Raw genomic sequence first — 15,354 nt, forward strand, 5'->3', positions numbered from 1 at the left:
AACAGTAAACTCAAACACTATAACAAGGAAGGTTATTGAGCGAAGTGTTGGAGGAAATAAGCTGGTATATACTACTGGGAGAGTAATAGGTGACTGGGATATTCAGGTGTGTGTGTGTGAATCAGGTGACTATTCTGCTGTTGTATGTGTTTTAGTATTAGTTGCATTTTTTGATTTGGAGGCCATTTCTGTTCATATTTGTGCTTTTTCTTTCGCATGTGTTTCGTCCTTAGTGACCACTGTTCTATAGTCACTGATATATTCTACGTTCAACCAAACTAAATGACATTTCCAACTGTGGCAGGATGCTGCTACCGTGGTTCATCAAGAAGCATCTTGTCAACAGAATGTTTCTTTAAAATTTATTTATTCAGGGGAGTTTCTCTGAAAGCAATCCTCTCTTTCTAAGTAACGCCCTGATCACATTCACACAACTACACTTTCATACCTGGAAGCTGCTCAGTACAACCACCGGAGCAGTTGGGGTTAAGGGCCTTGCTCAAGGGCACCTCAGTGGTGGTAATGAGGGAGGGGAAAGCGCTGCTTCTTCTCTTCCCCAACCCAGATTTATCCTGCAGGTCTGGGGGATTGAACCAGCGACCCGGTCACAAGCTCTCTTCTCTAACCTTTAGGCCACCACTGCCCCATGATCCTAATGGGGTTCACGGTGGGTTGTGATACTACAATAATCATTTGCTATTTTAGAAGTAAGTGGCTTTATAATAGATGTGGTTAGATTGATAATGGGAAGAGGTATGTGTCCACTTCATGCTGTGTGTCTGAAGTGTTGTGGTATTGATTTGTATTGGCCTTGTGTCAGCGTGACATCACCTTGGCAACGCAATCTCAAGTGCTCTTTAAGCTGGCTGTTTTATCATGCGTGAGCGTTTGTGTGTGTGTGTGTGTATGTGTGTGTTGGGGGAGAAATCCTCCATCTGCTGTTCAGGCACCAGGTATTCGTTTTGGCCTGACTCAGCACTTTCTCTTAGCCATGCACACACACACACACACACACACACACACACACATACATACCCTTCTCTGTATTCAAAGTGTTGTTATCTTGTTCCAGCCTTTTCCATCACCTCCAATGTTTCTTCATAATCAGGTTCTGCCATGGCTCTCCCTTCACTCTCTCTCTGTGTCCCTCTATCTCTCTCTCACTCTCTCTCTCTCTCTCACACACACACACACACACACACATATACATGCAAACACACAGTCCTTTGAGTAGCAGATGCCAGCAGCATCCAAAGTAGAAATGAGATTGCAGCTGGAAGAGTTTTGGCAATGTCCTTGCAAAGGTTAGCTACTGTATTAAGGCACAACTCTCCTGCTCTCTCTCTCTCTCTCTCTCTCTTCCTGGTGCATGACACAAACCACACAACTGTCTTTTCTTTCTCAGACCCTTTCTGCAACAGGTTCAACATTTTCTGAGTAAAACACATCCAACTAATTGGTTCTCTGGTTATGACAAAGGATGGAGTTCAGGCGGGTTGGTATTTCCGCCTTGTTTCCTATTAAGCACCGGACCACTCAGTGGGGTTTCTTTGAAACTCTAGACTTCTCTGTGTTCAAATTGAGCCATTGTTTACTTGCATGGCTTTTTGCTGAGCCATCAGTTTCAAATACCACACACATTTAGCTCAGTTTTAAAAAGGTTGACTGTGCCAAAAGATTAAATTCAAAACCTAAGCTCAGGACAGTTACTGGACATAAGAAAGATCATGTATAACTGGAGACTATTATCATTTTTGATTAGAATGCATCCAGAAATGTATTTGTGTTTATTTATAATATTTTAAGGAAAAATTGAAAATTAAATAGAATTGCTACTTCATGAATGCTTTTTTCAGCATAAACAGTTCAATTTATTCCTCCTTTTTCACCTCTACACCTTTAATGGTCCTTGGTGCACATCAGGTCATTTACTCATTGCAACAGGTTCTTGTTTACTGTAAACTTTGCTGAACGTTCTCTTCTTGAAGCAGGAAAACATGATCAAGGACCTAAAATCCAAGTGAAAGTCTGTTTAAATCAATCTCTGTTTCTAAAAGTTGGTGAAAACCCTGATTAATCTGTAATCTTTCCGCTACTTCAGATTTTTGCTATCACTGAAACAATGTCTCCATGTCAATATGTACTGATACGCTCTGCAGTGATATGATGCAACATAAACGATCTTTTACACTGTAGTCTTGCAGAAACACATTAACTTTTTCTTCATAACAGACCAAATCAATGATATAGTACTGGAATGTTATCTCTTCCTATTCCTAATTTTCTTTTATTGTTACTTAAATGTGTATATTTTTACCTTATAGCTTCGTAATCTGACACCGCCAGTGATAAACCGCCCAGAAATATGTTGAAATCTGTCCTTCATCATGTATCCTTAGACTTTTGACATAAATAGTTGTGTACTGTGTCTGCTGCTGGAGCTTAAAGGTTGATTTTTTTCATATTTTTTCCTTGTACCAGAATAATATGAATGAAAAAAGATGTTAAGTAGTAGTTATCATCTGCTGAAGTTAGTAAACCAAGACCTTTGTCTTTTGATTGGCCTCTGATAAGTTTATCCCAGAATTGATGTGGAATAATGCTTTCAAACATTTTAAATTGAACTGAAATGTCACACTGTACTAGTAATAAATGATTTGCAGGCAGTGGTATCAAAATCAAAAAAATCTACTTTGTCATATTTTCCACGAGTTTGCCATTGCAGTGACAGACATCCCACAGTGCTGGGACCAACTTTTTATAGACTACAATATGATCACAGTGTGATATAATCTCATACATCCCTGGATGTCCTCTCCAGCTGTTGCAACAGCTGTCGCCAGGACAGAGAAAGAGAGCACGTTACCCCAAAGAACATCGGCTGGACGTCAGTTCTGCAAATCACTGTTGAAAAGACAAAAGCTTCAGCTCAGGGATTTAGATCATATCATTGTGGAAATGCTGAACGAACAAGATGTCAAATGATTTAATGGCATATTCGACACACTATCATAGTGTTGTCACCTTGGTGGTCCCATAATAACCTAAGTAGACACATTAAATAGCAGGACGCATCATGACACCTGTTGTGGAGAGTCATCAACTTACTTTAAATACCATCCTGGTGCTGCACAGTCTAATTCTTTTAGACTTAAGTGTTTGTGACTCAGATATATCCCACCTTATGTTAATTATGAGGATTTATTATTTATCATTACCAAACCATATTGCAGGGTTTTAACTGTGTGAGTGAATAAGTGGACTTAAATCAAAGCCAGGGCCAGGGGAAGCTATATTTATACTATGTTTTGTAACAGTTCAACTTGAAAGCAGAGCTTCCTTTAAATGTGCTGACTGCCATAGAGCATTAGCTCCTATACCTTCCCAGTAACTTAACTCTTCTCTTTGGCATTCCTGTCTTATGCAAACAGCTCACCACTAAACACATCACTCAAATATATAAACAAGCCTTTTGCATTCATATCCAAACTGTTAGATTTATTATTGGCTGGCTTTAAAATCTTAGCACAGAGCGCTTCCTCCAGACTATAAATTCACAGATTTAAAGTTTAATTTCAAGTAGATTAAAATGTAATAAATCACATTTCACTTTCACAATTTGTCTCTTGATCCTCTGCTCTCTTTTTTTCACCTCTGCCAGCATCTCTATCTCTCCATCACACACACACACACAAACACACATTATTGTATGAAGTGAAAGTTGATTCTCTGTCCTTTCTGCAGGGGCTGGAGGTTGGTCTCCCCTCATCTCAGACAGATACCAGTGGTTGGAGGTGGACTTGGGGAGGAGGACCCAAGTCACAGCTGTTGCCACACAGGGACGCTACGGCAGTTCTGATTGGCTGACGGCCTACCTGTTGATGTTCAGCGACACGGGACACAACTGGAGACAGCATCGGCAGGAAGACAGTTCAGGGGTAATTACTCTAACATCACATGAGCATGAAAGGCTATTGGAAAACAGGTACCTGTTTCACAAAAGCAATTTGCTTACACACAGATCACAAATTGTGGCAGTTTCATGTTTCACAAATGACTGTCACTTGCAAATTACAGATAAAAGTGTGTATCCTGTGTTGCAAGTATGGCATTTCCCTTGGTTGATGTAATCTGTTAATATTAACAGGTGAGGAAAAGATGTGCTGTTGCAAATCGCAGCTTGCATGTTGCAAATTTGGTGAAATGGGGCCAGACATCAGTGAAAAAGTAACATCTGCATACTGACTCCAAACCACAAATGCATTTAATGGACAACTTTTTAACTTGGATTCAATTCCAATTAATAAATGTGTGGTTTGGAGGCAGGTTGCAGGTATTTTCAAAAATGTGCTGAAAGACAATATCACAGATACAAACACAACTTGTTAGTCGGCCGAAGAAAATGTGGTTATTTAAAGCTGATGGGTCAGTAATGCTAAACACATTGGCGATGAGGGCAATGCACAAGGGTAAGTTTGTTGAAAATATTATTGATTCAGAAAATTACAGTGAGGTCACAAAATGATTCATTTTATCATCCCTCAGAGATTCAAAACACAAATTGTGTTGCCTTGTTTCATTTTTGTTTAAATTTAATTTGATTTTTAATGTAAGTTGTATTAGTTTGTACAATAATGCCGCTGTTGTAGCATCCTTAAGTGTAGAATGAGGGAGAGTTTAAAAAACGGTCCCCATGATGTTGAAGTAACTGTGACAAAACATTAAAAAAAAACAACACTATGACCAAAAAGACAGTAACATCTCTGCTGTGATGGATTACCAAGCTCATAAAATTTCAAATCTCTAAAGATGAATTTAAAAAAAGGCTTGCTGTGGGAGATTTATCCAAAAAAAAAACTCTGATATGCATTAAAAATGGCCTGCAAAAATGCAAAGTGCACACCATTTGTTTTTACTGGGGTTAAAACATGCACATTTGCATTTGTTTTACACAATATTGTATAATTTGACAGCTAGAAATACAGCTTTGGAGGGCTCAAAACTCAAGTTCACTGAAGTTAAAACACAGTTGGCCTCACTGCCATAGACATAATTTACATTATCTGTGGGGACTGGTACGGCCTGCAGCCCGCTCACCAGGAGCCTTTCACTCTCTATTAATAATGGATGGAATAATGAAAGGAACCTGGGCAGGGCTCTGTCGACTGCGTGGAGCTGCTGTCAGGCAGTTTAACCTCCGCTGACAGGAGGCTGGTGCTGTTGTTAGAAAGGCTGCCTGGTGTACAAAAAGTCACAGCTTTGATTCCTGCAGCGGAGAAGGTGTCCATCAACAGTCTCGGGGCAAATCGCTGAAGACTTGCTAGCTCAGTCATTGTGAGCCAGTCTTGATAAGAGTGTCAGCCTTAAAATGTAAATGCGAATGAGAAATTGGCAGGAAAGCTGGCTGAGATCATGTGGTGACTTTGTAGTGAAACTGATACTCCAGCTCATGTATGAAGTCCTCCCTGTAGACTCACAGCCGAATGACTTCCCTCTGTAGTGCTTCATGTCTGCACATGTTCCCCAGTTTCTTTTCACTGTAGAAATCATTATTTTCGAGCATTATATAGCATTTTTTGAAACTAGTACCCATGCCATGTTTCAGTAAAAAGAAATGATACTAGACAGCAGAATGACTGATCACCACTGAGCAAACTTCAGTACTGTGTGTCAGAATGACAGGAAGCCATATAGGCCTCTGTTGATTGAACAACATTAGATATGATTCAGACGCAGCCAAGCATCTCTTCCCTCCTTTATAGAAGACAGTGCACCCTGCTTGTTACAACAGCAGCCTGGAGAACAGCTTTTGATTTGAGTTTGACAGAGTACGATTTTCTCACAGTGAAGAATTCAAACTCTGTGAAGCCTGGGAGTCATCACTAAAAAGAGAGAAAACAGGGTATGACTTCTTGAAGCTTAAAAACTTGTTGATTTGACACTCAGCTTGAAAGGTGATAAACCCAGATTAGCTTTCACAGTGATTTTAAAGCTCCATATATTAGTCAGGCCAGCTTAGTGTCTGTTAAGGAGGACATTTGACTGCAAGAACAGCTGTAACCATCACAGCTCCTCATTGACTTCTCAGCTTTGATGCTCCATCTTTCTCCTTTTCCTTCTAACCCTTTGCTCTCCAGTGGTGGAAAGTAACAGAGTACATTTACTGAAAGATTTGGAGGTACTTGTACTTTCCGTTCTATGCTACTTTATACTTCTACTGTATTAGAGGGAAATGTTGTACTTTGATTTATTTGATGGCTATAGTTAATAGTTTTCAGATAAGGATTATATGTTATATAATCTTTTTTTTCAAAACATTCCTTTTTGGCTATATTTCGTAAAAAAAAAACTAAGATCAGAGAAAAGGACAAAAGGAGTTCAAACCTAGTTTTTTTTTATTCTTTTATACCCCACTGTTCATCTCATGAACCCTCAAATTTATGGGAGGCGCAACCCCTAGGTTGAGAACCACTGGACTAAACCTAACTTTATAGTTAGTCAGACAACTACAGCAAGAAGAACATAGAGTTTGGCGTCTAGGCTCCAACCTTATCACTCCCTGCAGACCACATTTTCACAGAGATATTGGAGAGTGATACATAAATATCTTCTCCCAAGCCAGAGCTTTCAGGTGAATGCCGGGGGTGTGGAAGGGGGTGGGGAGGGGGGCTGAATTAGCAGGCAGCAATATGTGGTGCAGAGCAGCAGCAGTATTGGCATAGCAGAGAGAAAGAGAAAATAGACCGTGGAATTGGGAGGATGTGTTTGGTGGATAATATGGAGAGTGAGGCAATATCATGTGTGTACGCCTGAACTAACTCACAGGCTTCTCTACATTAGTTAAAACTATACACCTTTACCAGCTCTGATAATGTCATACTGTCAATCACAGGGGGCAATTTTCTGTAGTACTTCAACTTTGATACTTAAACTGAGCAACTTAAGTTAAACTTCTCACCTTGTTGCAGTGATGTACAGGTGTACCACAGGGCCACATGACATCACTGTTGGGTGTGGTTTCAGGTGTAACAGGGCATACTTTCACTTTTCGACCACACTCATCAATGCTGCTCGGTGTGGTCAGAGGTGAAACAGACTTAAAACTGACAACACTGCTTGGGATGATGGTTGATTTGGCGACACCTGTGAGCACGTGTGGTTTAGTGGTGTAAACTGGTGTATCTGTTTACAGTGCAGGCAAACAAACCCACATTGTTTTAATAAAGAAGTCAGTCAATAATAATTGCAACTGTGATCTGATTTCATACTATACGCGGTGCAAGTACTTTTCAGACAGCAGGACACAGTTAATTCTGAGGAGTCTTCACCTGCAGTTCACAGCTCACTTTGGTTGCTCCCTCTTGTTTTATTATTCCCTCCTATATTTAAAATTGATCCACTAAAGCCATTTTTTGATAATGGATTACCGTCAGCAATAACCGCTGTGAAAATTACACCGTGTTTCCAGTGACTGCTTCATAATAACAAGAACAAGAACAGTTTCTTCCCGTCTGCAGCTGGCCTCATGAACAAGGTCCAGGACCCCCACTGACACGGACTCTATCCCACCAACAGACATTACACACCCATGGACATTACATGTTATATTAACGTAAAATATCATAACCTTATACTTGCACATCTGTGATTTTAGATCCAACATGGCACGTTACGCAACTTAATAAGTAATAGTAATAGTAATATTATTATTATTATTATTTGCACACTGCATATACTGTTTACATTATGTACATTTGCACATACCTGGTCAATATTTTGTACATTTCATTCTCTTCAATTTAAAATTAAACCTGTAGCAGCTCTTCTCACTTAGAATATATTTTACGTATTTTTTTTACTGTAAATTTCTGTCTTGTTTTATATTGTTTAGGATTATTTAATTTTGTGTATATTTTTGACTTTTATGCACCAAGGACACACCAAGGCAAATTCCTTGTATGTGTAAACTTACTTAACTGACAATAAAACTGTTTCTGATTCTTTTTCTGATAAATATCACCCTGCATTTCGCCAGTTGAACACTTTGAACATGAAGCAGCAGCAGTAGGATGTTAACTGTAACTTGATACAGCTCTGATACAATCATATGTGCTAGATTACATATATGCATTTTCCTGTAAATTTCTCATGTTTAGGTAGGAAATCTGAATCCAGTGTGGAAATGATAGACTCTGCAACCACCAATAAAAATATTATATAGAATGATAATTACTGAACGTAACGTATGTTGAGTGGCAGAAAAGATGCCATAAATACGATCAAAAACAGGGTTTGATTTCTTGAAAATTTGAAGGATGAAAGCTTAAAGTAGAATTTTGAATGCTGGACCTTTACTTGTAATGGAGTTTTTTTGACTTTTCAGCATTCACACTTAAGTAAAGGATCTGAATACTTCTTCCACCACTGTTGCTCTCTGATTCGTTCTCATTCCTCTCTCTTTCTTCTCTCACCTTCTTTGACTGATGGCTTGTCAGAGGCTACTCATATTTCAAAAGATGATCAGCAAGTAAATGAGATGCGGCTCTTCTCAGCCTCTTCAGCAGGAAACTGAGCCATTTGTTGAGCTTAATGCTCTGCTGCCCAGTTGGCTCAGCCCTTCAAAGCGCTGAAGATGACACTGAGATCACAATTATGCAGCACCAGGGAAGCCAATTTCACTCACGTAGCCACATCAGTACACACTCAGCAGACACACACACACACACACACATGCAATGTCATACACTCAGCTTCACAAGTAGGGAGGACAGCACATGCACTTGAACACATCAACACACAACCACAAATGCTGCTTGGTAATTTTTTTTCCCTTATTGATGTTAATGCAAGTGTTGCTCTGTGTGTGCCTGTCAGCCAGAGAATCCCCCTGGATTCCCACAGGCAGCTGATTGGGAAAATAGAAGCCATTAGTCTTTTGGTACGGAGACAGAATAGGTCCCAGAGTTATTGATCAGTGGACATAGAGAGGGAGAGACATTATCAGCAGTTAGGATCAATGGCCTCTGTGAGCTCACAGCTTGAAAATGCAGAAAGTCTGTTTCAGGATCAGGAAGGTTGGTGAGAGTTTTTCTCTACACTCTGCTATAAACTCCAACCAGGACTAGAGCTGCTTTTGAAGACACTTAGATCAAAGGGGACCTATTATGCTCATTTACAGCTCTATATTTTTTTTCTGGGACTCCACTAGAGTAGCTTTGCATGATTCACACTTCAAAAAGGAATCCTTACTTATCTTATACTGTCCCTTTATGCAGTCCCTCAGTTCCCCTCCTGATGAGCCCACTCTGTTGTGACTGGCCAGCTTTCCCAAAGCCTCCTGAGGGGCAGCCGTATCAGAGTCGTGTTAAGTTACCGCCGATGAAAACACATTTCCTGCTTTATTGCTTCATATTAAATGATTAAATAGCATTTAAATTATTAAATGACAGGAGACTTTTGTTGTGAAGAATTTACAGGAAATGAAACATGTTCCTCACCGAATTAGCAGAACTTCATTAGCAGCGCTAACAACACATTAAGATATTTAGAGCTCTTTGTTCAGCGGATCAGTCAGGAATAATGCAGGGAGGAATAGTACAAGCAGAAACAGCCACAGTGATGATGATGTTTGATGAAGAGCTGCAGACAACCAGCATACCTCCAACAGGTAAACTACTTATTTTACTTTGCCTGCTGTGTAATGGAAAAACACTCACAGTGTGCCAGCTCAACTTGAGTCATGGCTTAGAGTGACTACCCCCAAAACAATGGAAAAACACCATAATGTTAGCAGAGTGGAGCAGTGAACTTACACGCTGTAAGTGGAGCAGATGACCATATAAAGAAATCCATCATGACCTGATGTAAGCTTGGTTTGAAAATAGAAAAAAACGTTGGAAACTGATCGTTCAGAGCAATCTGAAGCCGTTGCTTTTTGCTCACTTCTACATACGTTTACCTCATTATTTGATACTTTAGCCATGTTTAATATGAACATCCAACATTGTAACACTATATATATGATTGATTATAAGGAAAAGCATAATAGGTCCCCTTTAAAAATGCTGCATAGCTTACTTTTTATCTAGCGTAAGTTAAAAAATTGTAACTTTTTGCCTCTAGATTGGCCGTAAGACGTTAAAAGATAATATGTTCACGTAATAGACAGCTTGATTATGAGCATCAAAGTACAAAAAAGGGATTCTGTGTCCTTGCTGGAGGAACTGTTTATTACAAATTATTACAAAGTTTTCTGTCACCTTTACTGTTGCAGCATCCAGTGCAACATGGATAGTTGGAAGTAAAGATGAGGTGAACTAATGTGTTGCTCTGTTGTCCCAGGCTTTTTCAGGTAACAGTAATGCTGACACTGTGGTCCAGTACAAACTTGAACAGCCGGTGATAGCTCGTTACCTCCGCCTGATCCCTCTGGACTGGAACCCTACTGGGCGGATTGGACTTAGACTGGAAATATATGGATGTCGATATAGTAAGTGTTCTTTCTGTGACAGTTTTAGCTCATGTACGTCAAAAACCATGAGATGTCTGCTCAGATGAAGGTATAAACGTTAAGAATCTTGATTTTGAATTGGCCTTTATGGGCATAATTACATGATTATATTTATTATATTATTAAATGTTAATAATATTCATTATTTTACATGATTAAGACAATGATATAGTAATATAGACTAAAGATCTTTTACTTGTAAAAATCTAATATTGGTCATCATTTATTTTGATGTGTAACAAAAACTGTCATATAAACGATTAGCTTTATTTCTAAGAGTGAGATTGAAAAATAAATAAATCTTATGTCTGTGTGTTTGGCACAGAGGTGGAGTCATGGTGGGGTTAGCCTAGGTTGGAGGCAGGGGGAAAACAGAAGGTAGCCCGGCTCTTTACAAAGTCATAGCTACAGTGCATGTTTCTGTGTAGGCATTATGGTACCAAACCTGGCAACATCTAATATCAGAAATTGTTTTACTTTTTTTCATTACGGTTTGTGTACAGATTTACTAAACAAGATATGTGATAGTTCATAAGTGAGTTTTAAGGTGTTGCAACGTGTATCTTAGATTTTTGGACTGAGAAAGGCTAGCTGTTTCCCTTTGTTTCCAGTCTTTATGCTAAGCTAGGCTAATCATGTCCTGGATCCAGCTCCGCATCTAATGCACAGACATATGAATGATATCAATCTTCTCAGAGAACCTACTGGTGATGACCTACGAGCCATGGCCTTGGTTGGCGAGAACCTGGTGGAGATTGTTTGTGTCCAGTGGGTCCATGTTGGCCAGATTGTTCTGTTGTGAACTCAGGAGGGACCCAAACACAGGACAAGGACACTGTGATGTTGGTTAAGGAAAAAGTTTTATTGCAGGACAGTTCTGGGCCTGTAGTGATGATGGGGAAAGGGATCCAGGCGGCAGCAGTTGGAGAGATGGGGAATGGAGGTGCGTGGCTGTGAGCAAGAATGAAGGGAAGCTGAGGGGTAGCTTGGAAGCTAGGAGGCGGCTGGCAGACAGCCAGGATGGCAGGCAGGAATGAGATGATCCTGGTTCACAAGAAATACAGGTTAGCATTCAATAGCAACATCAACACAAGGATTTTACTGACTAAGCTGGCCTGGAAACAAATAACTACCACTGAGGTTGAAACAACAAACTGGCAAAGAGTGGGTGAAGAAACAGGGGTTGATATGCTGGAGGGGAGATGAGATGATGGATGGCAAGTGTGTTTACTGAGGGAGAAGATGAGTCGATTGAAGGCAGGTGAAGCAGGGAGCCGGGAGTGAGGACGGGGAGTCACGTCCATGCCCACACAGACACACACATACAGACAGGGGAGTACTAGAAACAAAGAGGAGGAGTAAACACAAGAAACACAGGGGAATCTGCAGGAGTACAGCCACAGCCATAACAGACGTTGTTTCAGTATGGTGTTCAGTAAGAATTGAAAAAAATGGACACATGACAAATTCCTCCACAATCAACAAACTTCAGTTTGATGAATTATAAACATCCAAAACTGAATGTCACCTACTCTGTGTTGTTCTGTAGCTTCTGACGTGGCAAACTTTGATGGCAGCAGCAGCCTGGTCTACAGGCTGAGCGTGCTGCCGAGCCGAACGGCCATGGAGATCATTTCTCTGAAGTTTAAAACCCTGAAGAACTCTGGGACACTGTTCCATGCAGAGGGACGGAGGGATCACAGCCTCACTCTGGTGTTGGAGAAAGGAAGGCTGCTTCTCTATCACCAAAAAGGTACAACATTATTGCACAGCCATGTATTGATAGTATTGTGCTACTGTATTCCACACAAACATCGCTGAACACAAAGTCCATAATTGATGTATGTATAAAGATGTATGTGAATGTCATCAAACTTGTAGCACATGTGGCATCTCTAACATTATAACTTCTGTCATTTATTCTCATTCAGTACTTAAATATGTGGTGAAAGATGAAGTAAATATCAAACAAGGTTTTCTGGTTTTGGTGAGATTAAATTAGATTAGAGAGTGTCTGGATTGATTTTCATAAGGGCTGCAACTAACAATTATTTTCATTATCCCTTAATCTGTCTGTTACTTGGTGAAAAAAAAGCTGAAAAATGTTGATTGCTGTTTTCCAAAGCCCAAGGTGATGTCCATGTCTTTTGTCACCTCCAACAGTCGAGGTATTAATTTTACTGTCATAGAAGACTAAATGTACCAGACATACCAAATTAAAAAGATAAAAAATACCACAATTGAGAAGCTGAAATCAGAGAATCTGGACGATTCTTCTTAAAAATGACTCAAAACAATTAATCTATACTCAAAACAGTTGGTGATTAATTTTCTGTTGATCAACTAATTAATGATTCAGCTAGTTGTTGCAGCTCTAATGTTAATTCATTCTCTCTACATGATATCTGATGCTATGATGACAAAATATAGTTGATTTGAGAAGATTTATGAACCATAACACCACAAGCTAAGGTTGTTGCTAAGGTTGTTACTAAGGTTGTTCCACGGTTTGTTTGCGTATTTTTTATTTGGATTTTGGCTCTAACATGTGAAAAGTTTCCATTTCGAGGAAAGAACAAGAAAAAGAAGTGAAATCCTGCTACCACTGTTTGTTTACGTTGCCTCCTGAGCCGCTGGAAGTCGGCTGAGACACAGCTTCTGGAGGATAACCAATCAGAACAGAGTGGGCTCATCAGGACGGGGGTCTTAAAGAGACAGGAGCTAAAACAGCCTGTTTGAGACAGAGGCTGAACTGAGTGGCTGCAAAAAGGGCCAGTATAAGATAAATAAGGAGTTTTTTAAATGTAAATAATGAAAAAAGATATTCCAGTAGAGCCCCAGAATATAAATATAGACCTGGAAATGTGCATGATACCACCCCTTTAAGTACTGCTGGTTTTCATTCTTGACATATTATAATCAGGGACTACTTTCCACCTGGGAGTAGTAGTTCACTTCCTGAGGACACAGATTAAAAACAACTACTTTAGGGCGGCTGGAAATTCTGGATATTTGAATTTAATTAAGTATTTTGGAAGTTCTTTTGGGCAACTTCGCTGGCAAACTTTGCCGCTGTATGTATTTGTTCTTTCATTATTCATTGCTCTGATTAAATGTCAGCGAAACGCCTAAAACGCTTAAGCCGTACGGCATAATTATGCACTCACTCAGGCTCCAGAGCCTCCACCATCCCGTCTCTATATGAGGAATTTAATATCTAGCACATTTTCGTCCCCACAATGAAATGGAGGGAGCTTCAAATCAGTCTCCGCCCATCTGCTGGTTTGCTCGCGTTTGTCAGATGTGATTTTTAAGATACCACTGATCCAATTTTGAGGATACTCGGGTGAATTGTGCTTCTTTCTGCATATGCTGATTAGCTCATTGTAGTGTTTATTTATCCATATGTCAAACAAAACTAATCAGACTTTGGAGAAACTCAGGGAATTGGTGTGTGTCACTATTGCCGGCATGCAGTTACAGGTCAATACAAAGAATTAGACACGCTGTTGATTGTGAAGGAGGACAGAGTCATCCTGTTGTCTTTTTTTTCTCTCTGTTTCTTTTTCATCACTTTCTCTTCCATCTACATCTCTCTCTCTCTCTCTGTATCGCTCTGTTTCTCTCACAGCTTGAAACCCTTCTCTCATATTCTCTCTCTTTTAATCTATGATGGATGGAAGCAACACGTGTTAAGGATGAACTCTGTGGAGCACAGTGGGCAAGCACAGTACTACATGATCCATGGTCTCCACCTGCACAGAGTGGAGCACTGTAGAGACTATGGGAGGAAATGTGTGAGTGTATGTGTGTGTGTGTGTGTAGCTGTAAACAAGGTTAAACCTGAGGTGTTGTTGGACTGCCAGACCATCGTATTTTCACCATATGGCAAACCTCTCATCAGCCATGCCATCTGGCTTCTGGATTACTCATTCTTTTCTGTCCTTCATTTAGGGTTGAAGGTTTTCTTAAGATTTTATCTGTGATTATTTCCCAGGAATATATCACTTTTTTCTGGGTAAAACAGGTTTTCTTGTTCTAAATACATTTGGATTTGAAAATACTTTGGACACTTAAATCATAAAATGGAATTTATCCAAATTTTTTGATGTTATTTTTTCCTGCTGTCTTTTATGTGGACAAACAACTCGAGAATCGTGATGCTCTGTTTTTCAGAATATCCTCTTATCTTAACTTTCTCTTTTTAAAACAGGCCAATGGAAACGATTCATGTGTTTCTGATTCCAGAGACATTGCTAATTAAAGTTTATTTATAAGACTGGTGGAACAAGATAAACAGTGATGGTGGCTGGACAGCTGAGCAGGTCGTGGCATTCAGATGAGACTGCCTATCAAGCCAGCAGGGCCAGCCAATGCAGTTTAGCCTAAGCAGATACAATGTGCGTATAAGGAGGTTGAGTATCTGCTCTTTGCTTGGGTAAGATGACAGTTTAAGTTGGGTCTGGGTTGGAAAATGGTGTCATCTGTCAGAGGGTAACAGATTTATGTCAGCACAGGAGGTCTAAAGATAGGTCAAAATATCATTTAATATTTGTATTGGGCTTTCATTTCACAAAGTGTATAGTGGAAAGATTAAAGTTTATGTCAATAGTGCAAAGCTGAAGGGAAATCCATCCCTTGCAGTCATTTTGGTGTGTTGTTTTGGTGATTTGAGGCAGGGGCACAATTCCTCTTGGATGTTTAGTTTTAACGTTCAGGCTATGTATCAAGCAATGCTCCACCTGTTGAATGCCATTCTGCACTCTGGTTTAGGGATGGAGGCCTGCATGTCTGTATGTCATTAGTTGAACTGCTTGGATAGATTAATTTCATAAAAGGACAGG

At 39.8% G+C, this 15,354-nt stretch overlaps 1 protein-coding gene across 3 annotated transcripts in view; it reads left to right on the plus strand.

Annotated features, from left to right (window-relative positions):
• Positions 1 to 10,365: 10,365 nt before the first annotated feature.
• LOC137187417 (contactin-associated protein-like 4) overlaps positions 10,366 to 15,354 on the plus strand; it is a 69,383-nt gene continuing 64,394 nt past the window's right edge. The window contains exons 1-2 of one of the 3 annotated variants that reach the window (XM_067596281.1): positions 10,366 to 10,489; positions 12,060 to 12,263. In XM_067596281.1, the coding sequence (XP_067452382.1) occupies positions 12,134 to 12,263 (130 nt within the window). In that variant the 5' untranslated portion in view covers positions 10,366 to 10,489; positions 12,060 to 12,133. Of the gene's footprint in view, positions 10,490 to 11,810; positions 12,264 to 15,354 lie in introns of those variants that run through there. The other 2 variants (XM_067596282.1, XM_067596280.1) reach the window with 2 other exon arrangements.

The sequence above is a fragment of the Thunnus thynnus genome, chromosome 8 (genome assembly GCF_963924715.1).
Source record: "Thunnus thynnus chromosome 8, fThuThy2.1, whole genome shotgun sequence".
NCBI lineage: Eukaryota > Metazoa > Chordata > Actinopteri > Scombriformes > Scombridae > Thunnus > Thunnus thynnus.